General features: G+C 56.4%; 1 protein-coding gene across 4 annotated transcripts in view; it reads right to left on the reverse strand.

The window, feature by feature from the left end:
- CUEDC1 (CUE domain containing 1) overlaps nt 1-22,707 on the reverse strand; it is an 81,585-nt gene that overhangs the window by 2,618 nt on the left and 56,260 nt on the right. For all 4 annotated transcript variants that reach the window (XM_045069927.1, XM_045069926.1, XM_045069929.1 and 1 more), the window contains 9 exons: nt 17,833-18,465; nt 13,495-13,622; nt 8,238-8,364; nt 7,315-7,507; nt 5,666-5,752; nt 3,550-3,621; nt 2,670-2,763; nt 1,898-1,956; nt 1,018-1,088 (listed from right to left, as the gene is read on the reverse strand). In XM_045069927.1, the coding sequence (XP_044925862.1) occupies nt 1,021-1,088; nt 1,898-1,956; nt 2,670-2,763; nt 3,550-3,621; nt 5,666-5,752; nt 7,315-7,507; nt 8,238-8,364; nt 13,495-13,622; nt 17,833-18,180 (1,176 nt within the window). In that variant the 5' untranslated portion in view covers nt 18,181-18,465 and the 3' untranslated portion in view covers nt 1,018-1,020. The remainder of the gene's footprint in view (nt 1-1,017; nt 1,089-1,897; nt 1,957-2,669; nt 2,764-3,549; nt 3,622-5,665; nt 5,753-7,314; nt 7,508-8,237; nt 8,365-13,494; nt 13,623-17,832; nt 18,466-22,707) is intronic.

Consider the following 22,707-nt stretch of genomic DNA (forward strand, 5'->3'; position numbering starts at 1 on the left):
AAAATAATGAAAACTCTTGGTTCTTACGCCGGGGAGGAGGAGGAGGGTGTAGGCTTGAGGAAGGAGCTGGAAAGGGAAAAGCTAGACAACTGAGGAGAGAAATGATGATGGCAAGGTCCTGATGTGTGTGTGTGGGGGGGACTCTTTGGAGCAGACATGTTTTCCCGGGGGTCGGGGGAAAGGGGAGGGAATGTCAGCAGCGGAGAGGGAGGCAGTCAGCTGGAAGCGGTGTGAAGGCCAGCCGCCCAGGCTGGTTGATCCACCGCCACAACGACCATCCCGAGGGCAGCGAGCCATGTCATCACAGCGTGAGGGCCACACCTGCCAGCTTGTCCACGGCTCGGGGAGGCCCTGGAGACGCTGGCCACCAGGACCAGGACAGCAGCCTGGGGAAGGGTGGGTGGGCCACCTCCTGATGGGGAGGGCCCAGAACAGGGAACAGGTTCTACTGAGCCCCAGAAGGGGCACTGACATTCTCTGGTTCGTTGTCAGTCAGGGAGGCACAGAAGAGCAGGAGAAGCAGCCTGAGGGCCTGGGGCCAGCAATAGCGCTGCCTGGAGGGAGACTGGTTCTTCCTGTGGTTGTGACAGATTGCAGAGCACCCAACCCAAGCAGGCAGTGGGACAGCTCTGTGTGTGCATGGCTGTGGGGAGGCCACGTCAAGTTTTCCTAAGCCGTCCCCTTACTGTGCAGTATGTGTCCTGAACTGTCTTTCACATGGGCTGTCAACCATCAAGGTCAAAACTGACTTTTCCCCCTTGTTCCCAAGATCTGGCACAGGCAGGTGTGACTACTCTGCTAAATGAATAAATAATGAAAAAAAAAAAAGAAAAAAAGGAAACTCAAAAGACCAGTTTCCATCCAGAGACCATGTCCCCTGCCACAATGATAGGGGAAGAAAACCAGGGTCTGCCTGAGCCCAATGCCCCTGGATCCCTGGGAAAACCCCTGGGGTGTGGGGCATATGGCAGGCCCCACCTTGGGCAGTCCCCGGGCTGCTATGGCTCCAGGCCTTACCTCTTATTGTCCTTCCCTTAGGGCTTCCTCCACCTTGGGTACCTCCTGTCGCCGTCCCCGAAAGTCTTCATCTGAAAAGGAGAGGCAAGTTGCCTCCTGCTCCACTGTGCGGGGCCTCATCAGGCATGTCCCCCAGGCCAGGCAAGAGAGCCGACCCAAGGTTCTCCATACCTTTTGTTTTCTGGGGCACATGCTGATCCTGGGGTGGACGGGGTGGGGAATGTATGGGTGCTAAGAGGCACCAGGGCACGGCGTGGGGTTAGGACACCTGACGGCTGGCCTGGCTCCATCACTGAGGTTGGACAATTTCTTCCCTCAGCTTCCTCATCTGTAGCATGCGTGGGGAAGTGGTACCTTCCCTACAGCCTCGAGCACCCTCCTAGCCCTTGTTTCCAGATGTCTCCTGACCCCTCAAGGGGCCCTCTGCTCTGAGGCATGAGGATCAGATTCAGCTGCGGGTCTACCAGTGTCTTCTGGCCCATATGGCCTTTGGGAAGGACTAGATGAACACTGAAAGTTCTCTGGGCCCAGAGACTGAAACTGCACAGCGCCTGGTTCTCCAAGTGAGGCCCCTCCGCATGGGTCGGGGTGTCTGTCCCCTCCCACCCTAGAGAAGAGACCCTGGAAACAGCACCTGACACTGTGCTCCAGGTAGAGACCTATGTGGAGGTGCTGCTGGGGCCCCCTTTGGCGGGGGTGGAAGAAAGGGAGAGACCATGTGAACCAAGAGGGAGGACCTATTTCTTTGGGTCACCTGCCCACCACCTCCCAAGATGTGTCCCCCAGGTTGGGTCCACCCAGAAAACACCAGGCCCTCCTCTTGGAGGGTCACCGATGATAAGGAACTTAGCATGAAGCTCCCTGTCCCGCCTAGACTCACCACCAGTGTGGCCCTCCACGTCGTCTAGGAGGTTAGCCGTTGACACCGCAGCTCCCAGCCTGGCGGGCCATTCAGGAAAACGGTCTCAACGATGCGTGGGCACTGCCATCATCCGCCCAGTTCTACCAGTCCCTGTCTCTGGCCTCTACCACCCACTCCCAGCTCAGGGACATCTACCACACCAACATTACACCCAACACTCCCGAAAGCCTCCTTTCCCTGGGATCAGGGGAACAGCCAGGGCCCGACTTTCTCACCCAGCTCCCATCTCTGGGGCTGGAGAAGGGAGTTCCCTTCTGTTCCCTTTTGGCTGCTCAGCTTCTAATATCCTGGGCCCATGTAACAAGCAGGGGTGGGAGTCTGGGTTAAAACGTGGAGAACCTTATTTTTACTCAAGAAACTGAAAGCAAGAAGGCAGGGCCCAATGTGCTTGAAATGGGAAGGCGGCAAGATCTATGAGTCAATTCAACTCATGAACTTAGGGAGAAGTGTGCTGATTTCAGTGGAAGAACCACGTTTTCTCCCAAGAGTAGATGAGCCCAGCCAGAAAGTGAAGATGTCATGAGATAACTCAAGACCCCAGAGAAGTGGGATATGCTGGCCTACTCCCCAGCCCGGTAGTGGGGCTCCAGACCCGGCCGTGGGCTGGCCTCCCAGCGCATGGCACAGGGGGTGACCACAGAGCAGGTCCCAGTCCCTGGAGAGAGCACAGCAAAGGGGTCAGCTCTCTCAGCATCCACGCCCCCACCCTGCGCCAGGCCGGAAAGGATACGACTGGTGCTTGGACAAGTGTTTCCTCTTTGACTTCCTCATCCTGGTCTTCTCGGAGAAGGCCCTGGCCAGCTCGAAAAGCTTCCTCCGGGTGGCTGGGGCAGAGAGACCTGTGAGCCACAGCCACAGGGCCAGCCCTGGGGTGGTGGCAGGCAGCGGGGCGATAGGAATGGGGGGGTGCCCTCTCCTTCCCCAGCAGGGAGGCTGCCACCCCAGCAGGCCTGCAGGGGCAGCACAGGCCACCAAGAGCGGGCCCGCGGGCAGGCAGCCCGAGATCCAGGCATTCCTGCCCCAGCTGCGGCAGTCAGCAACACTCTTGGCTGTCTTTCCCACCGCCTCCCCCGCCCCCTTTGCCACCTCCAGAGTTGGTTCTGGGATTTCCATGACTAATCCGAGATCCCCCCCCCCCCCAAATGGAGCCTGGAAGGGTGGCAGCCTCATTCACACATGCTTGTGTGGTGGGGAGGGGAGGAGGAAGGCTAGGTGCATCCTGGCTGGCAGGACTTTGTGGGAAGAGGTCACAAACCCTGGGGCCTCCTGCCCACAGAAAGTAGGCTTAGCATGGGCCCCTCCACTCATCAGGCCTGGCCAAGTCCCCTCAAGCCACAGAGGACATGAACTCTAAAACTGGGGTGGGAGTCGGGGGTGGGGAGGGCCACACATTATTATTTTTCTACAGACAGCTGGCTCAAGAGGATTTAAAACTTAATTTGTATCCAGACTCAGCTGCAGAGGGAAGTGAGGCAGGAACCAGCCTGCGATTAAAATGTCACTTTGGTTCACCAAGAGTCCACTTCAAAACTCCAGCTGGCTCCCTCCCTCCTGTGAGGCCACAGGGCTTGTCTTCGAAGAGACGGGGAGGGGGCAGAGGCTGGACTCACATTTTCCCATGTGTTTCAACTTGTCCCTGAATAAGGCATCTTCAGACACAGCAGGATTGGCGTCACTGGTTCCTGAAAGGGGAAGGCATCTCTGAGGGCTGGCTGGAGAGGGACAGCAGCTGCCCAAGGCCCCCAGGGGGTAGTGGGTCAGGGCCGGCCCCACAAGACAGGGGTTCGGCCCAACCCTTCCATCTGAGGAAAGGGGCAAAAGATCAGGATTCTTCCCTAAAGACACTAGGGATCTGAGGAACACTTCTTTCTCCACAGAGCCCTCCTTGCTAGGTTTCTTTGTGTACAAAGCAGGACCACGCCTGGGGTGCCTGGGTGGCTCAGTGGGTTAAAGCCTCTGCCTTCAGCTCAGGTCATGATCCCAGGGTCCTAGGATCGAGCCCTGCATTGGGCTCTCATCTTAGCAGAGAGCCTGCTTCCTCCCCCCCCCCCCACCCCTCTGCCTGCCTCTCTGCCTACTTGTGATCTCTGTCAAATGAATAAATAAAATCTTAAAAAAATAAATTAAAAAAAAAAAAAGTGTTGTTTAAAAAAAAAAAAAAAGCAGGACCATGGTATGGTCCGTTGCATGCGTGGAGAGCCGCTCCCACAGCCTTCTAGCTCCCCGCGTCTCTGACCAACTCTGCATTCCATGAAGTAATGCTGGCAAGCTGGTGGGAGTATTTACATCACGGGAGTCACCCGACGCTAAGCACTGGGGTTTCCCCTGCACCCTGAACTGCCGCTGGCCTGTAGCCCGACCCGGTGTGAGAGCTACTACGGGAATAGAAGGGAGGGGCGGGCACAGAGCAGGCCTTTGGCTGCGGTGATTCCCTTCTCCTCCCTGCCTGGGTTGGTCCCTCCATTACTCCCTCCAGACATGAAGTTCTGGACTCATTAGACATAGGAATGAAGACAAACCCAGCTGCCACCTAGAGCCTCCCTGCTCACCCAGCGCCCACGTGTGTCTCTCGCTGCCCTTCTAAAGCTCCTGCTCTCCACCCTGCAGCTCAGCTAATCCCAAGTCACCTTGCCTGCTAAGTCCCCTGTGAGTCATTATGATCCATCTCAGCAGCCCTCGTGTGTCAAGCTCATTCAGGATCAAGGACGAGAGACTGTCGTTAAAACTCCCAGATGCACATCTGGTGGGGCCTAAGCTCCAAGCCTGTTGCTTATGAATCGGTTCCATGGGATTTTCTTTCTTTGAGCCGGGATCAGCAGAGCTCCGCATCCCTCTGCCCCTCCACCCCACTCTTCGGAGTGATGTAAGGTGGGCCTCAGGCAGAAGCTGTTGCTGCTCTCTCTGCGGTGGGCAGCCTATGTGTGGCTGGGGGCGCTGGCTGGCTAGGGGCTGTGAGGCACGCACAGGGACACGTGGGTGGGGTCCAGGTGTCCAGTATGGAACTCAGGTCTTCTGGGCCTCTCTGCCCATGTTCCCAGCTCCAGCTTGACCCCTGTTCGTGCATCCCAATAGCCTGCTGCCCAATCCTGGCCGTCCTTCAGTGAGCTAGGGCTCCCAGAGGGGCCTGGCCCTCTACTGAAGCAATTCTTCCCTTTCACCATCTTGCACATGAAGCTCAAGATTCTCTTCCTCCAGCATGAGGATGGGGTCCGGCCAGGGCCGATATAGCCTCGGCCCATGAAGGAAAGAACCATGCCCTCCTCACCATGAGCAGCTGCTCTTAGCAGTGTGTCCTCAGCTCTGCTGGCTTTAGCCATCTCTTGGCTATTTCTCTTGCATTCCCCATGAGACCATAAGCTCCCCCAGGGCAGAGATGAAGTGTTGGAAGTCTCTGAGTCCTTCCTGAGCCCACCCACCATGGGACAGCTATGCTGTGGTATGTCCCTTCTTGCTCAGGCACCTTCTGAGCAGTTCAGCCGGACATGAGCCAATCCCAGGGGAGCTCCAGCAGCCATTGGGTTGGCAAGAGTCCGAGTCTGCCAAGTAGAGGGGCCACATCACTCTGGGTGAGTGTGCTGGCGGGCTCGGTGGTGGGCTCAGAACCTGCCCCTCCAGCCTCTTTCCCCCCCCATCCTTCCCCAAACTCCAAATCTGCAAAGTCCAACTGAAACCAGGGAGTTGAGCCTCTCTGCCCTCCAGACCTCTCTCCCAGGAAGCCAAGGTTACCTGGGGCAGGAGACGGAAAGCCAAAGTCGTTTCCCACAGCCACGCTGCTGCTGGATTTGGATTTCTGGGACTCATATTTCAAACGATCTGGAAAATGACCACATTGCTGTCAGGACAGTGAGCTCTCTCCCAGCGGCACCCTGGGCTGAGGTGCAGGAAGGCTGCCGGAGACCAAGCCCTCAGATCTCACAGGACACACACAAAATATGTGCACACATGTCTTCCGGCTCTCCAAGAACCAGCTGGGCCACAGAAACTCCGGCCCTCACAAGCACCTGGAACAGCAGGAGACCACACTTAGGTGGACCCTGAGACATCACACAGTCTGAACCTTCACTGATAAGGAAAGGCCCTGGGGCGCCCGGGTGGCTCAGTGGGTTCAGTGTCTGACTTTTTCCACTTGGCTCAGGATCTCAGGGTTGTGGGATCAAGCCTCACGTCCATTTGGGCTCCATGCTCGGTGGGAAGTCTGCTTGGTATTCTCTCTCCCTCTCCCTTTGTTCCTGCCCCCACGTGTGCTCTATTAAATAAATAAATAAATCTTTTAAAAAAGTAAAATAAGGGGCGCCTGGGTGGCTCAGTGGGTTAAAGCCTCTGCCTTCAGCTCAGGTCATGATCCCAGGGTCCTGGGATCGAGCCCCACATCGGGCTCTCTGCTCATGGGAAGCCTGATTCCTCCTCTTTCTCTCTCTGCCTGCCTCTCTGCCTGCTTGTGATCTCTGTCTTGTCAAATAAATAAAATCTTAAAAAAATAAATAAATAAATAAATAAAAAAGTAAAATAAGGGGTGCCTGGGTGGCTTGGTCAGTCAAGTGTCTGTCTTCAGCTCAGGTCATGATCTCAGGGTTCTGGGATCGAGCTCCGAGTGGGGCTTCCTGCTCAGCGGGGAACCTGCTTCTCCCTGTCCCTCTGCCCCACCCCCTTCTCCTGCTCACTCTCTCTCTCTCTCAAATAAATTAGTTAATTAAATTAAAGGCAAAGCAAGACCAGACCCTGAGGCCCCCCAGCACCTGTACTGCAGAGCTGGGGCGCCTTCTCCCTGCACACCTGATTCTTCCCAACTACACACTGGCCGACATATACACACATGTATACACTCCCACTGGGACCCTCATAAGAGGGTAAGACAGACCACCTCATAAGACAGACCTCCCACAGGCCCCTCACTATACCCCACTCGAAACTCACTCCCACCCTGCAGGGGAAAGGCTGCCAGGTTGTGGAGTAAGGTCTCCAGCCAAAGACAACCCAAACTGTCAGAAAATTTGAGAGCTCCTGCTCTGCCAGCCTCAGTTCTGCCAGCCTCCCTGGAGGCACCCCCGGACCCCACTCCAGACACGTGGTACCAAGGCCAGTGCCTGGCACCCAGCGAAGTGCAGGGGAAAGAAGAGGGCCTACAAAGGCACACCTGTCTTCCTCTGAGTCCCGGGGAAGGAGAAGAGTTGGCTGGGGACTCGTGTCCCTGTTGGCAGAATTCTGGGGTTCCCACAGGATAACACGGTGGGGGCCGTATATCAACGGGCCCAAGACCACCTTGGCCTCCAGCTCAGTGCCGCCTCTGAGCCCCAAGGCTGAAGCCACTCCAGCTCCCCTCCCCAGCCACAAAGCAGTGGCCGCAGTGCCCCCCCCCCCCCGCCCTGGGGCACCACCTCTCTCCAGGGCCAGCAGGAAGTCCCGGTTGCGCTGCAGCTCCTTCATGAACTCCTCATTCTGCAGGAAGAGTGCAATCCTCTCGTCCTCCAGGTACTGCTTCCAGCGGTTCTCCTGGTCCCGTGGCCCGGGTCCAGCCACAGAGGACAGGCCTCCCTCGCTGTTCCTGGGCTTGGAGCCTCCGGGGTTACCCTGAGGAGGGAAGTAAGGGCTTTGAATGGCTGCTCACCAGGGCACATGCTGCAGAAACATCCATGTGTATCTGGGGATGCACATGTCCTTTCCCAGCTTCCTCCAGCCACGCCCTGGGGCCTGTACCTGCTATTGGGCCCTAGTGGTCAGCCGAAACCTAACTTAGCAGGCAAGGAACCTCTCTTCTGCGGAAGAAGCAAGGACTTAAAAACGATGTTTCCTCCCCCTTGGGCCACCCAAGCCCTCATCTGCAACCTGAACAGTCCTGAAAAGTGATCTGCAAGCCATGCGTTAGCTTGGCTAGCTCCCCATAGAGGTCCAGGCTCAAAACTCTCCCTATTCTAGCTGCCTCAGGGTGAGGCCCCCTTCCTGCAAGGGCGCCTGAGACTGTGCCCACATCAGGGGGAAAAGCTGCCCCTAGCCCTATCCCAGAGGAGGGCGGGGAGGTTCCTGGACCCTCTGCCATTGGCTGCCCCCATGCCCACCTCCCTCCAGCCTGGGTAATGGTTGTAGCCACAGACTCCTCCGGGCTGTCACCTTCCCTGGGTGGAACAGGAAACCTCCAGGCCCAGACAGGAAACGAGGCTTTTGGTTCAGCATTCTTTCCCTGTGAACCCAGGCCAATAGAAATAGCTCAGCCTGGGCTTAAACATCAGGAAGTGAAACGGGCTGGCACAAACCGGGAGCGAGGAGAGATGCTAGAAGGCCACTGCCCCTGCACCCCCATTACCTGTATGCTGTCCAGCTGCTGGGGCAGGATGCGGAGAAAGTCATCCGGGAGGTTGCCCAGCAGGGGTGGATTCCAGTTACGATAGCGCCTATGGCTCGATGCAGGTCCGGAGCCCAGCACATCGATGCTGGAGGATGAGAGGTAACAACGAAAAGGGAACAGTCAGGCCCAAACACAGGAGTCCCGGCCCATCACACCGGCGATCCTGCTCAGAATGGCATTTCTGCTCTGAAGCTTCCCACGGCCTCCAGGACAAAAGCCCAGTGCTCTATCTCATCTTTCCGATCAGGCCTCTGCTAACCTCCGTCTCAGGCCCTGACCCGTGCAAGACAGTCCCCACTTTCTGGCCACTCTGTGCCCTCAAGGTCTCTAGGCCTGGAGCCCTCAGTGTTCTTGGCACTCAAGCTGGGTGTCATGGGTTTACATGCGGATGTTTACGAATGTCCTCTCAAAATGGCAGGCACGGCCCGAGCACCCAGCACAGTGCGAGCTCACGGCTGCTGAGGAACAGGTGTGCTCCCAGTGACCAGACCCAGAAGCCAGCCCAGCTGCCCCAGTGCTGGTTGGCTGGGGTGGGGGACATGGGGATGGCGGGATCCCTACAGAGCAGAGCGGATCCAGGATCTAGTTCTGGCTCAGTCACAGTTGGCAGGGTGGTCCTGGGCAAGACCCTGCTCCCCTCTGGGCTGAGCTTCCTCATAGAAAAACCCATCTCCCTGCCGAGGTGGGCAGGAGCCCCTCGTGAGGCTGTGTCTTTGGCAGTGTTGGGAAGAGGCCACACTGAAGGCGGGATGGAAAGGTTCCTGCTGCAAGGGGTGCCCAGGGGTAGCTCTTCATAAGCAAGGTGCCCTGCTGGAGGTCCGTGTGCCATGGCAGAGGCTGCTGATGGCCTCTGCTGATGGCAACGGGGGTGCAGTGGGGACAGGAAGAAAAGCAGTGGCAGGGGCCCTCCCTGGCCCCTAGGTTCCCCCAACCCGCACTGCCCTCGGGGCTTGAGGGCAGCCCAGGGTCAGGCCAGGAGCTCCCCACCCCTCCTCAGCAGCCTGCAGCGTGGCAACCGCAGGACACGTGTTCTGCTGAATCAGGGAAATGACACACACAGAAGGCAGCGGGCCGGGGGCGGTGGGGCCGGCCGCTCTCGCCTGGCTTTGATTTGTCTCCAGCTCCAGGAATCCCGCCCGCCCCCTCACTGGAGGGGAGCTTTTCCGGGCTGCCGCTGACTGTGGAAATAACTTCCTTTCCTTTTCTATTTTGGGCGGGTGGCCTGGCAGGGCGAAGGGGGCGGCGGCAGACGGGGATAACAAGCTGCTAAGTGCGCTGTGGGAGCCAAGGGAACCCGCCCTCCTCATCCACCCTCCTCATCCACCCTCTGCCGCACAGGTGAGGGAAGGCCCGAGAAGAGCCTGCATTTTAACCCAACCCAGGACTCCGAGTCCGAGGCAGATCTCTCCCCGTATCACTCTGCCGCCTTCTGTCCCTGTTGGAGGCTTCACTTCTCCCAAGGGCCTGAGGCAGGGGAAAGGATGCCCCCTGTCCCAGGGACATGCGGACCACCACAGAGAATTCCTCTCCAGGGTCTTCCCCTAGGTCACGGATACCCACTCCAACTCAACCACACCCAAGTCACCCAGGAAAGTGAGGAGGGAGAACCCCAATGGTGCACTGAGACACCTCTAGCCCTTTGTTACTGAGCCCAAGAGGGGACGGGGACAAGGAGCAGGAGACCCTCCTCAGCCCAGTTTCCCTGGCTGCTGGGCCCGTGGTCCCGAGAAAGGTCGGGCCCAACCCTTCTGGGGCCACGGGCCCTGGCAAAGGCAAAGATGAGGTCAGCCGCAGCTGCAAGAGCCAGGGGGGCCCTGAGCCCAGGCGGCCCAGTCAAATCCATTGTGGTCGGAAAGGAATGTCAGAAATGAGCTGAGAGGCAAATAAAAAACTTCCAAGGCTGTAATTTCAACGGGAAAACGGCAGGTGGCCTGTGCGGAGGGGTAGCTCTGGGTCTCAGAGACCTCCTTCGTTCCTCATTCCGGAGAGAGCCACAAGGGCAGGCTGGAGGAGTGGAAGGAGAGAGAAGGCTGCGAGGCTCTCCTGGCCCAGACCCTCTGTCCCAGGACCCCAAAACTAAAATTTTCCCATCAGACCCCCAGGTTTACCCATGGACCATCAGACCCTAGAAGGATTTCAGATATAAACCTTCCAGGCAGGATTTTTGGTAGAGTGGACACTGAAGGATGCCTGGGGGGCTCTGTGGGTTAAGCAGCTGCCTTCAGCCTGGGTCATAATCCCAGCATCTTGGGTCAAGTCCGCATTGGGCTCCTGGCTCAGCAGGGAGCCTCCTTCTCCCTCTGCCTGCTGTTCCGTCTGCTTGTACTCTAGCTCTCTCTCTCTCAAAATAAACAAATAAAATATAAAAAAAAAAAAAGAACGGACACTGAGGACCAGAGAGAGTCAGGCCCTGTGTGTCAGAGACACACAGACCGTGTAGGTAAAACCTGGGCCCAGGGGTCCTCACTTTCCAGGCACTCATCACTGGGGTCACCCTGCCTGTTGTCTCAGTAGGCCAAGCTCCCAAACCCTGCCCCCACCAGAAGCCCCTCAGGTGACTGGAGGAGCCAAAGGGGCCTCCTGCTATGCCTCCTCCCCTCCAACCCCAGCAGCCAGAGATTCTAAAACACTAACCAGATCCCATCACTCTCCAACTCAAGCCTGCTGACTGTAGGATAAGGCCAAACTCTTCAGAGGACCCACAGAGCCCCCATGATCCGCTCACCTCTCTAGCCTCATGGCCATTCCATTTCCTGGAGTTCCCCAAAGTTCCCGAATGGTTCCCCTTCTCCTGCCTCCTGGCCTTTGCACATGCTATTTCCCTTGCCTGAAACGCCCTCCTGTCCTCTGCTTCATCAGGACACAGTGTGGACATGAATTCCTCTAGACTGACTTTCTTGTCTCCCCACCCCCAGTCTTTGCCTCCCCCCACCTCTAATCTCCTCAGGGGGGCAAGGCAGTGCTGTATTCATCCCAGTATCACACAGATGGTTCAGCACCTGCATACTGCAGAAGACTCGGTAACAGCTGAAATGAATGTTCCGGAGAGAGAGACTGAACGAGACCCTGGAAACAGCCTGCCAGTGGACCTGGCTGAGCAGGGCCATCCTGGGGCAGAGCCTGGCCCTGCTTCTTCTGAACACTGGCCTCTGCGGGAAGGCTCACCACCGGTCTCAATATTCCATGTTGGAGCTCAGAGGCCAGCTGTGCAGCCCGGGTAGGAAGGAGCAGTCAAGCACAGGTGACAGGTCTGATCCCTGCCTGGGACTGTGCTAAGTGCTCCATGTGCAGTATCTTTCTATCCTCGCAGCGGTGCTGAGCGGGGGATTAGTATTCCCATCCACAGGTGAGGGGAGCGAAGCTCAGAGAGGTTAAGTAGTGAGCCAGAAGCCACACAGCCAAAGCACCTAAAGCCTCAGAAGCTGGACAGCTGAAAGAAGGGGGTAGGAGAGCACTTTTTTTTTTTTTCTTTCCTGACTCAAGTTCTCTGCCCTGTATCCTTCCCAGGCCCAGTGAAGCCTTCGTTTCCAGGTCAGGGCCCTGAATCTCAGTCCTCTTAAGCCTTGAGTTAGTGCTGAGGTCCCCTTGCCCCCAACAGTGGCTTCCACCCTGAGTGGCACCACCCCTGTCCTCACAGCAGCTGCACGCCCAGCTGGACAGGGAGAGGGAGGATGGGGCCTGGGTATGCACACCAGGTTCACCATGGGATTCTGCCTCTTATGGCCTTGGTTTTCCCTTCTGACAAACAGGCAGAACCACTTTGCCTAGCAGAAGCTCGATGTTTTGCAAAAGCATCTCGGGATATTTTAAAAAATTAATAATACGTCAAAGGGAAATCACTTAGCACCGGGCTCCATGACCCATGCCAGGCCACAAGTCCTGCCAAGGCCTCACCCAGACCAATCCATGCACTCCCTGCCTTCCAGCCCACTGGAGCCTCCTGGTACCACCTGTAGTAAAGGGGAAGACCCCAGCTCTGCTCCTGTCCCCGACGCAAAACATTGTTCCCTCTGTCCTATGACCTTCCAGGCCTCCATCAGCTCCCTGAACTGCAAGTGCAGACTTTTGTCATCAGGGAGGTGACAGACACAGCAACGATGACATTGGTTTTGGAATCAGAATGGCCTGAGTTCACAGCTCAGCTCTGTGGTCTTGGGAAAGTCATAAAAACTCTCTTTGGCTTAGTTTCCTCATCTGTGAAAGGGGGACACTAACAGAGTGCTCATAAGTCTTTCAAGGATTAGAACGTGACAGTGTACACAGAGGGCCTTGCTGGTTCCCAGCACTTGGGAGCTGGTGGCTGTCATCATGACCCCTCCCTGCACAGCAAAGGTCTCCATGACCATGGCCTGAGGTGCCCAAGATCCCCAGAAGGAAAGATCCACTGGGACTGGTCCCCTGTCCCATCGTATCCCCCTAGTTCCTCAGCACCCCAGCGCTGAGCCCTTTGAAGGAACTGCAGTTCTAGGACAAAGAGGCAGCCAGACTCCAGCAGCTCTGCTACCAACACATGGCACAGAAAACAAGCTCCTCAGAGGTTACTGGACCGGGTGGCAACGAGCTTCATGTTAACCCTCCAGGTTACTGAGCCCCTCACCTGGAAGAAGTCTTCCAGGACCCAGCAGTCTACTATTCCTCTGCCTCCCCTTACCAAACTATTCCAGGAAAAAAGACTCACTTGCTCCCACTGCCTAAAAATCCCCATGACATCCCTGGACCAGGGATCCAAATAGATATCCATCCCATCAGTTACCACCAACTGCCTGGGAGGTGCTGTGTTGGAAGGGGATTCTGACATTCTGTCTCCACTGAGCAGGAGAGAGCCCAGTGGTCAATTAGCAATGTGGGCCATGATCTCAGTGGGGCAAGTGTCCATACATAGTCCCTGTGTTTGCTTCTCCCACTTGCAGGGGCCTTGACTGTGAGATTCCGGAAGGCAGCGCCAAGCCCCATGTAGCTCTCTGTCCCATTTCATGTTCAGCGTAGCACCTAGCCTAGAGGAGCCATTCAGTGAAGGTTTGTGCTTGCGCTCCTTCCCGTGTGGAAGTTCTCCTTGTTATCTAACTGCAGTGTCTCTTGCTGCAGCAGAAGCCTGTTCTTGGTGGAACAATACCCCGAGGGGTCCATCCTAGTTTCCCATGGCGTTTGTTACTCAACCTCAGCGACTGATCCCTTTCCCCACCGCCCTGGGCTCCAAGGGGAGTTGGGTTCTCACCGGGGAGGTGGTGTGGGGGGTGCCAGAGGGTAAGGCCTGTCGAACATGTGCATGTGATAGGCTGGTGGGGAGTAGACAGGCGGGGGCTCTTCATCAGAGCTGTCAGGCTCCAAAGTCCTTTCCAAGATCTAGATCAGAAACAACAACAAAAAGACGTGTTAACGACTGTTCTCTGAATTTGAATAACATTCAGACAAAACCCAGGGCTGCCAAGGAGGTATCTAAGGGAGCTCCGTGCCACTGGGGGAGCGTAAACAGATAGGACCACTGCTTTGCCAAACTGCCTCGTTTTCTATAGAGCTGAATGCATGGCTGCCTCTGACCCTACAGTTCCAACCTACTCCACGGGCATGAAAGCACATGTCCCCAGAAGAATGTTCAGAGCAGCATTACCCATCCAAGCAAGGTTTAAAAACAGGCCAAACAAATCACGGGGCTAGAAGTTGGAGCAGTAGGACCTCTGTGGGGCTGCAGCAGGCTGGGAGGGACACCAGGGGGATTCCAGGCTCTGTGGATGTTTCCTGACCCGGGTCTGAGCCGCACATGTATGGTTCCCGTACTTTTCGGTACATGGGTTACTTTGAAATGCCAATTTGCTTTGTCCTCAGCCAGCCTCCTGCTCCTTCAACTTCTGATAAATAACATTAACATCATTCGTACACTCTCTCAAAGTAACTCGGCATCGGTTATCTTGCCTGAACCCCAAACAATTTGGCAAGGTAGGATAGGGATCGTTACCCCATTTTATACATAAGGAAACTGAGACCCAGAGTAAGTGACATGGCAAAGCCATATGCTCTTTTCAGAGGTGAGTCTTCAACTTGGACATGGTCTCCAGAGCAAGGATCCATCCTTTAAGCACAATCCCCACACGCCCTGGTTGGATTCTTAGGGCAGAGGGTAGCAAGGGGAGTACCCAGGATGCCTCTCCCTCCTGGACATCCAGAAGCCAGATAGAGGGGCAGGGAAAAGCAAAGGGCGCAGCAAGGCCCAGAGTTCCTGTTCCATGGACTGACCTGGATCGTTCCCCAGAGATCCACAGAGGAGTCTGGGGCAGAAAGCAGAAGGCAGGACAGGAGGCAACGTTCTACCAGGAGATCCCAGGTCAGATACATCCCAGCTGGCCTACACCTTAGCTTCCAGCTCCCTGTCTTCTGCTCCCCACTTTTGTTCCCATCTCCTCCAAAGAACACGAGAAGGGCTCAGAGGCCGTCAGTTGGCTCAGAGGCCCTGCATTTTAACTCCGAGTGAGCTTACAGAAATCATGCTGAACTGCTTCTAAAAGCCTGGGTGCGGCCGGGCTGCTGGGGCACCTGCCCGCCCTGAGCCCACCCCTGCCTGGGCAGACAAGGTCTCACAGGGACACCCTGGCCGGTGGGCTGGTGGGCGGGCACACGCACAAGTGAGCACATCTCTCACACACCGTGCCACACTGTGCAGACACGGCCAGCCTGACCCAAGGAGGCCTCCCGCCCTGGAATGCACTAACGTTCTTTCCTTTCAGGCGGAAAGTATTTAAACAGATGCTTTTGCTGAAAAAGAAGAATGTAGCTGTTTTGTGGGCCACTGCTCTCCTTAGCCCAAATTTCCACCAGAAGAAAAAGAGAGAGAGAGAGAGAAAGAGAAAGAGAGAGAACACTGCAAGTTCCAGTCCAGTTCATGGGGGAACCTCAGGGGCCTGGCATAGGACAGTGGCTCAGCACCTAGCTGGCGCACCCAGAGAACAGTGTTGCTTCTGTCCCCATCCCTCACTCCCTGCCCCTCGGACCCTGCTGCTCGGGGAGGGGACAGGGATCCGGACGGGAGCCTTGAGGCTAACTTCCTCAGTGGCCAGCCAGCCTGGCCCCACTGAGGCTGGTGTGAGGGAGATGGTGAGGAGGGGAGAGCTGTTTGCCGAAGGAAGCTGCTTGGGGCTTCCTAGGCCTTGGCCTGTAGCAGCCGGCCTCCAGACTCAGGGAGATCAGGCCTCCGTGGGGGCCCCAGGAGGCCCCCCTCCCCTCACAGCCGCGCCTGTTCCTCAGAGCCGCCTCTGGGGGCTGCAAGACCAGACGCTCATCAGAGGCTCCTGGAAAAGAATGAGGAACCGCCAAGGAGGCAGGCGGCAGGCCAGGCACGCTCCAGAAAGGCTGATCCCGAGTCTCTGGGGAGAGTAACCCCAGCCATGTTCCTGGCCTCCCTCAGCCTCTCTCCCCACCACCCCACCAGCCACAGTGAGGTTGTTCTTCTGGCTCTAAAGGTGCTGAAGTTTTCAGCTCTGGGGCCCCTTGGCTTCACTCAGTGTGGGTGATGGATGCTTGCCAGGTGCTCTGGGGGCTAGGGTCTGGGCCATTGATCTGACAGGACATATTTCTCTGTGGCAAGGATGCCCCCCGGGCCGGCCAACCATCCATCAGCCCCCAGCGAGGGGCCTTTTTCCAGTCAGCAGTTAGTGTCATTCCAGCTGCTGCTCATAAATTTTCTGAAGCACTTTCCGCTGGCTTGGGAACTGCCTGCCGATGGGCCGGGCGGAGCTCCAAAGGTGGGGGTTTGGGGCAACAGCCAAGGAGGGGTGCTGAGAAGGGGCTCAATTCGGAAAGCAAGAGTCTTAGAAAAACAGAAGCACACACAGTGCAGGCCTATTGAGGGGATGGTGAAGACCCCTGGAGATTCACAGGCCCGTGGATACGGAGGCCATGGTCAAAGGAGGAAAGATTATGCTACCCTACCTGCCGACCGCAGAATCAACGAGACTGCGGAAAGGGTCAGAGGATGCAGAATACTCTCCTTCCAGCTCACACTTAAAGGATGTATTTGCAAACACACACACACTCACCCCTCCTTTCCACAAAGAGGATGTGGGTTTTCTGAGACTGCTTCCACTGGCTAATCCAGGCAGTTCAAAGGAGTGGTCTCCCAAGGAAAGAGACTAAAGAAACCTGTGCAAAGACAGGAGCAACATTTATTCACTCAACAGGCGTTCCCTGGGTGCCTGTTATCTGCCAGGACCGTCCTCGATGCTGTAGGTGACACGGGAATGAGGCAAATGTCATTGCCCACAGTGCTTCTCCTCCACCTGGAGGGAGAAATCCCAGGCTAAACCAACTAGGGGAACATGGGCTGGTGGTCTTGGCCTGCAGGAGGGCTCTGGCTGACAAGACAGTCCTGGATGCCTGCGGGGCTGTGTGGACCAGGAATCTGAAGCCGTATCTGGGTCTAAGTTTTCTCCGTCAGTGAGGATAATAATACTCACCGTCTCACAAAGTGTAAGAGGATTGCAAGGACAGAGACATCTAAAGCCTGTGGGATGGTGCCCGGCACCAGCTGGGACTCAGTGAAGAGCAGAGTTAAATGCCATCTGCTGGGCCCTTCCGTCTTGTCCGGGGCCGCATGTCCCAGATGCCCCCTCAGGCAGCGACCCGATCACGGGAAGGCTCCGTGTGCCCCTTCTGCACCCAGCACAGCAGGCCCTCCAGAGACCAGGGGGTCACATTTACTGGACTCGGTGGGGCCGGGTGGACCCTGAGGCACCAAGATGGTCCCCTCTCCCCCTGAAACTTCACTGATCAAGGAGGGAACTGCTCAGAAACTGCCAGCTGCCACCGCCATCATGCCTTGCTCAGAGGAATTTAACTAGTACATCTGAGGTCACTCCTCTTTGGTCGTTCCCTAGGCTCTTTCTCCATGGCCTGGTCTTTTCAAGTTCTGGGTCTCTGCGGGCTCCAGAGGTCCTGACAGATGGTCCTGCTGCCAGCTCCCTTGTGACTCTCGCTCTGTTTCACCTCTGAGCCTTTGCACAAGCACTTCCCTCTGCCTTGCACACCCTGTCCCTCACTCCCCACTCTTTCTTTGGGCCTCAGCTTGGCTATCCTTTCTTCTGGGAAGCCATCCTTCTCTCCTGCTCCCACTTCTCCCACCGAAAGCACTGGCCGCTCCCAGCTACTATGGCCTGAGTCTTGCGAGCTCTGTGCCGGCAGAAACTCAGTCTGCCTTGGCCAAGGGGGACACCCAGAAGGGCAAAAAAGAGCCTTTCTAGGAAAATACAGGCTAGACGGCCCCAGCCTGGAATTGGACTTCAGTATGTTGGGGTAGGGCCCAAGAGTCTGCTTTTTTAACAAGCTCCTCAATTCTGATGACCCCCTTAGTGGGGTCTGGTACTGTGCCTGGCACACCACCGACTAGGTGTGCCATGTTTGTTGACTGCATGATTCCTGCCCATAAAAGGCCACTGATGGGCTCGGGTACGGGGTTCCTGCGAGAAAGTGGCTACTCGCGTTACAACCCAGGGCTAACAACCCACGTCCACTAAGAGGTTCGGACACCCTCGGGCCTGGCGGTGAATGATCGGGGCCACGCCCCTACCTCCGGGGGAATGCTGTCCTCAGAGTCGGAGCTGTCCTCGTAGACGCTGCCGCCACCGCCCTCCAGGTTCATCTGAAGGAGCTGGTCGATGGTGGCGTCCACTGCGCCGCTGTTGGCGCGCAGCACGCACTCGATGATGTCGTAATCCATGTTGGGGAACATGGTCTTGAAGTCGTCCATGGCCTGGTTGAACTCGAGGCGGCGCACCTGACGGGCCGGCCGGCTGTTGTTGAGCTCCTGCGAGGCAGCCGCTCCGGCCCCGGCCCCCGCCCCGCGCGCCCCGGCCGAGCCGCCCCCGCCGCCGCCGCCGCCGCCGCCGCTGCTGCTCCGGCGGAACAGGCTGGTCATTTTGCCGAGCCGCGGGGGGAAAATGTTTGCGGCCGGCGCCGAGCCCCTGCCCCCGGATCCCTGAGCCGTGGCCGCTCGCTCGGTGCGCTCGGGGGGCTCCCTCCCGCGGCTCCCGCTACCCTGGGCGGCCAGGCGGGGGCGGGGCGCGCGGGGTCCCCGGGTGGGGAGGCTAGGGCGCAGGGCCACCGGCGGCCCTCGGGGAGTGGCCCTCGCGGGGCGGCGGCATCCGGGCCGGGGCAGCTGGTCATCCACACCCCCCGGGCATCCTGAGGCCGAGGGTCCCACCTGAAACAGAGGGAGGCAGAGTCAGGGGAGGGATGCCTTTCGCACCGGAGAACAGCTTCTTTGTGCTTTCTCTCCAGCGGCAACAAACAGCCAGGGTTCTAGCACAGGACTGCTACCTCTTAGCAAGGGCTAACTCTGGGCCGGACACCGTCCTAAATGTTCTGGGTGGGCTGACTCCTGACACTCCTATGAGGTAGGTGCTAGTATCCCCCATTTCGCAGATAGGAAAATGAGGCACAAATGCTGAGGAAGGGGAGGAATTAGGATTTGAACCAGGACCATGGCCACTGGTCGCAACCACTACTCCTACCACCGAGTAGCCCTGAGGATCTGAGGCAGGAGGGGCTCTGTACAGGCCCCATCCTGCCCTCTGATCTCCAGTCCACCCAGTCTCTGCTTCCCACATCATGGTCCCAACTTGATGATCCCACCATCACGGCCTCCGATTTGTGGAGAGTACCATCAAATCTGCATCAGAAAACTGTCCAGCTCCCTAACAACAAGGCATGTACATCACTGCCAAGGTCACATTTTTGTTAGTGCAATCAACCTAGAGTTGAATATATCTAAAAACCCTCAAATTCTGACTTTCTCATGCTTATTCCAAGATTTACAGTAATTTTGTTAATTGTAGAAAAGTGGCAGCCTTAGGGGACTGTTCCATCAAAGAATATTTCTTAAGTTTGACACAACAGGTACAAAGCTAGATTTCCTTTTCTAGGAGTTGGGGTCATCATCTTAACAGCTGACATAGAAACATTCGTGTGACCAAATCCGCATGATGCTCTTGCCTGCCATGATCTCAGCTGTCAAACAGCTGGTGGGTGGTAAGAAGGACCAGAGCAGAGGAGTGTGGAAGGTGTAGGAGATGGGCTCTCACTCACCCCAAGGTCAGAAGATCTAGCGCTACCATTGATTCCTTCTGTCCCTTTTCGGTCTGCCCTGGCCTAGGTTGGAATGAGACTGCATATTGTTTCCCAGGGGCACCATGCTAAGATGCTAACCTCCTTCAAACCTCTGACTCCTTAGAGGAATGTGGAAATTGTCCAGGGCTCCTGTTCTGGGGCTTGTTGGGTGGGTGTGTATCTGCCCCATCCCAGAGAGGTGGGCTGTACTGAAAAATGGAAAACTAGGGACGCCTGGGTGGCTCAGGTCATGATCTCAGGGTCCTGTGATTGAGCTCTACTGGGCTCTGGGCAGGGAGAAGCAGACTGTGCCAAGCTGGGTCATGTCCTCGGCTCCACAGGAGAGTGCCCCTCCCCCGGCTTGCTCTCTCTCGCAAATAAATAAATAGGTAAAATAGTTTTAAAAATTATGGAAAACTAGAAGCACTTGGGCCCCACACAGCCTCTGGACACTGATGTCACAGAACTATAATCCCTCCAGCTTCTGGAAAACACCTATTCTAACACTCTGGTGTATCTACATCCAGAGACTTTCTCTATGCCTCCACTACCGTATGTATGCATTTATTTTATGGAAATGTGATCAAACCATAAATTCTATACAACATCTTTTTCCACTTAATAATTTATGTAGCCATCTTCTCCTGTCAGAGCGTATAGATCTACTGCATCATTTTTAATGCCCGAGTAGTATTCTGTTCCCGGGGTGAAGCACGATTTATTACCCAACTTCTTTCACCGGCTTGTCTTCCCAAACGAGCAACTCGGAGCCCAGAGAGGCCAAAGCCATTTTAGATGGAAACACAGAGGGGTGACCTCAAATGGTCAGTCTGAGAAGTGGGATGAAAATGAGCACAGGAAGGAAGCCAAGTATGACATGGCATCCCATAGCCAGCTTTAGATACTCCAGGTCTACCCCCATGTCCACATGTCTCCACCACCTCTGCCACATCAGAAGGTCAGAGGATGCTGTTCTGACTCTTCCAGAATGCTACACTAGAGCTACCACCTTTGTCCTGGGCTCTGGAAACCTGCGCTGAGGCCTCTAACAAAGACCTCGGGAAGGGGTGCCTGGGTGGCTCAGCGTTAAAGCCTCTGCCTTCGGCTCAGGTCATGATCCCAGAGTCCTGGGATCCAGCCCCACATCGGGCTCTCTGCTCAGTGGGTGCCTGCTTCCTCCTCTCTCTCTGCCTGCCTCTGCCTACTTGTGATCTGTCAAATAAATAAATAAAAATCTTTAAAAAAAAAAAAAAAAAAAGACCTCCGCCTGCCATCTGCTATGCTGATGTCATCACACATACAGGTCAGTGCCTTGTGTTAACACCCTCTCTGGAGTAAAGCCACCTTCTCGCTGCCCTGCAAGCAATTTATTAAGAGATAGAGGGACTTGACTCTCACTTGGCTAAGGGCAAACCCGTGGAGAAAGAAGCCAGGACCTGACCCAGCCCTGGTAGAAGAAGAAGGAAGATGATGGGGGCCACACTTCCCCCATGAGCAGCCCCCTGGATCGGGCCCTTGGGCTGTGAGTGTCAGGAAGATTCCTGCCGTTTACAGGAAGCACAGTGATTCAGAGTCAGGCTGCCGTCCCTGCTCTGCCGCTCCCCCACTGTGGGACCTCGGAGTGTCCTCTCCTCTCTATGCCCAGTGCCTTCACTTGTATTTATGGGACGTCGATGAGAATGAAACAAGATCATCACCCAAGTAGTGCCTGGAACAGAGCGAGCTGCCTGACTGGTGTTGCCACTGTCCCAGGAGCCTGGCAAAGAGCCAGGAGCAGTCGGGACACTGGCCAAACCCTTCCCCAGAGTGGAAGGGGTGGGCAAGTCCTTCAGGCCTTAGAAGTACTGCTCCTCGAAGCCCCAGGGGAGGCTGGCTGGCCTAGGCAGCTGGAGACACCACAGGTCAAGCCGCCTCCTCTTCCATTTACCCCGGGTTCGAAGCCTAGAAAAGCAGCACTTCCTGTGTGCGCCATGATATGGCATGGCTGCCAACCGTGGGCCAGCCCCACAGCCTGCTCCACATGTCACATGAAGACCCTGACCCCCAAGACTTGTCAGAGTGGCTCAAAGACATGTGGCCAGTAGTGGCAAAGCCTAGACTTTTCCCATCGCATGCCGATGAGAAAGTGGCTCAGAAACGCTAATGGGAAGTTTGGGGAAACGGGATTCGTTGTTCAGAAATACCGTCTCCACAGGGCTCTGCCAGAATGCACAGGCCCCAAAGCCAAGCTGCCTATAATTACCACCAGGTGGGGCGATGCCAGCCCCCTCACCCTGTGAGGACCCTCCCTCAATGAGCTCAAGTGCAGAGTGCGAAGCCAGGGCTGAGGTAGGCTAGCTAGCATGGCTGGGAGTGGGGAGAAGGGCCATTATCGGGGTCAGTCTCATCCAGGCCAGGCTCTCTTTTGCAACCAGCATGGCTCAAATGAAAAGCAATTTAAAACACATGGAAGAATTAAGGCAGGCGACTTTGGTTTACGGGCCTGTGCCAGGCGCTTTCACATTTCATCTTTATTACAACTTCAGAGATAGACACAATAGTCCCCATTCCACAGCTGTGGAAACCAGTTCAGAGAAGTCAGGCAACCTGCACAAAGTCACACAGCCAGTACAGAGAGAGACCAGAATTAGAAACCCACTTCCTAGGGGCCAAAAGTGCCCAGTCAGGCTTAGAGGGCTAGGAGCCAAGGAACCTCAGAAATGCAGCCACGTGTGGCTCAGGCTCAGAAGACTGGGCACGGCCTAGCTGACATTCCAGCAGAGGAGATGTGACCTAGACAGCACTGGGGGTGGGGTGTCTGTTGGCCTGGCCCCAGAGCTGGCTCTGTGACCTTGGGGAAACTGCTCCATCTCTCTGAACCCCAGCTGCCAGGTGCTAGCAGGACACCAGAGGGAGATAACCCCTGACCCACTTCTGAAAAGTGGAAGTGAATGAAACCCGTTGAGCCTGTCAGATGTCTTGGTCTTGGAGGCCAACTCCTCAGCTCTCCTAAACTCAGGGCTCTGAGTGACCGGGGGACAGAAATCCCACACCTGTCCTCCCTCAGGTCCCAGGGAGCCAGGCCTTCCACTTCCCCATGAAGGAATCCGGGCCCAGGAGGAGGGGGATAGCAGCCTGCCAATCCTCACTCCAAGTGAGAGGAGACAGCCAAGGCCTGAGTCACTCCTGGCCTGGCCCAGGGAGGTGGGCCAGCTGCCCAAGTGCTGTTCTCCTGACCTTGCCCAAGGTCAGTCCAGCCAGTCTCCTGCAGGACCAGGTAGGGTCCCCATGGACCTGTGAGAGCCCGGGAGCCAGAGTCCTGGGCTCCCACTCTGACTGGGGTCAGCAGAGCTGTGTG

This window comes from Mustela putorius, unplaced genomic scaffold (assembly GCF_011764305.1).
Source record: "Mustela putorius furo isolate JIRA1106 unplaced genomic scaffold, ASM1176430v1.1 tig00003962_pilon_pilon_pilon, whole genome shotgun sequence".
NCBI lineage: Eukaryota > Metazoa > Chordata > Mammalia > Carnivora > Mustelidae > Mustela > Mustela putorius.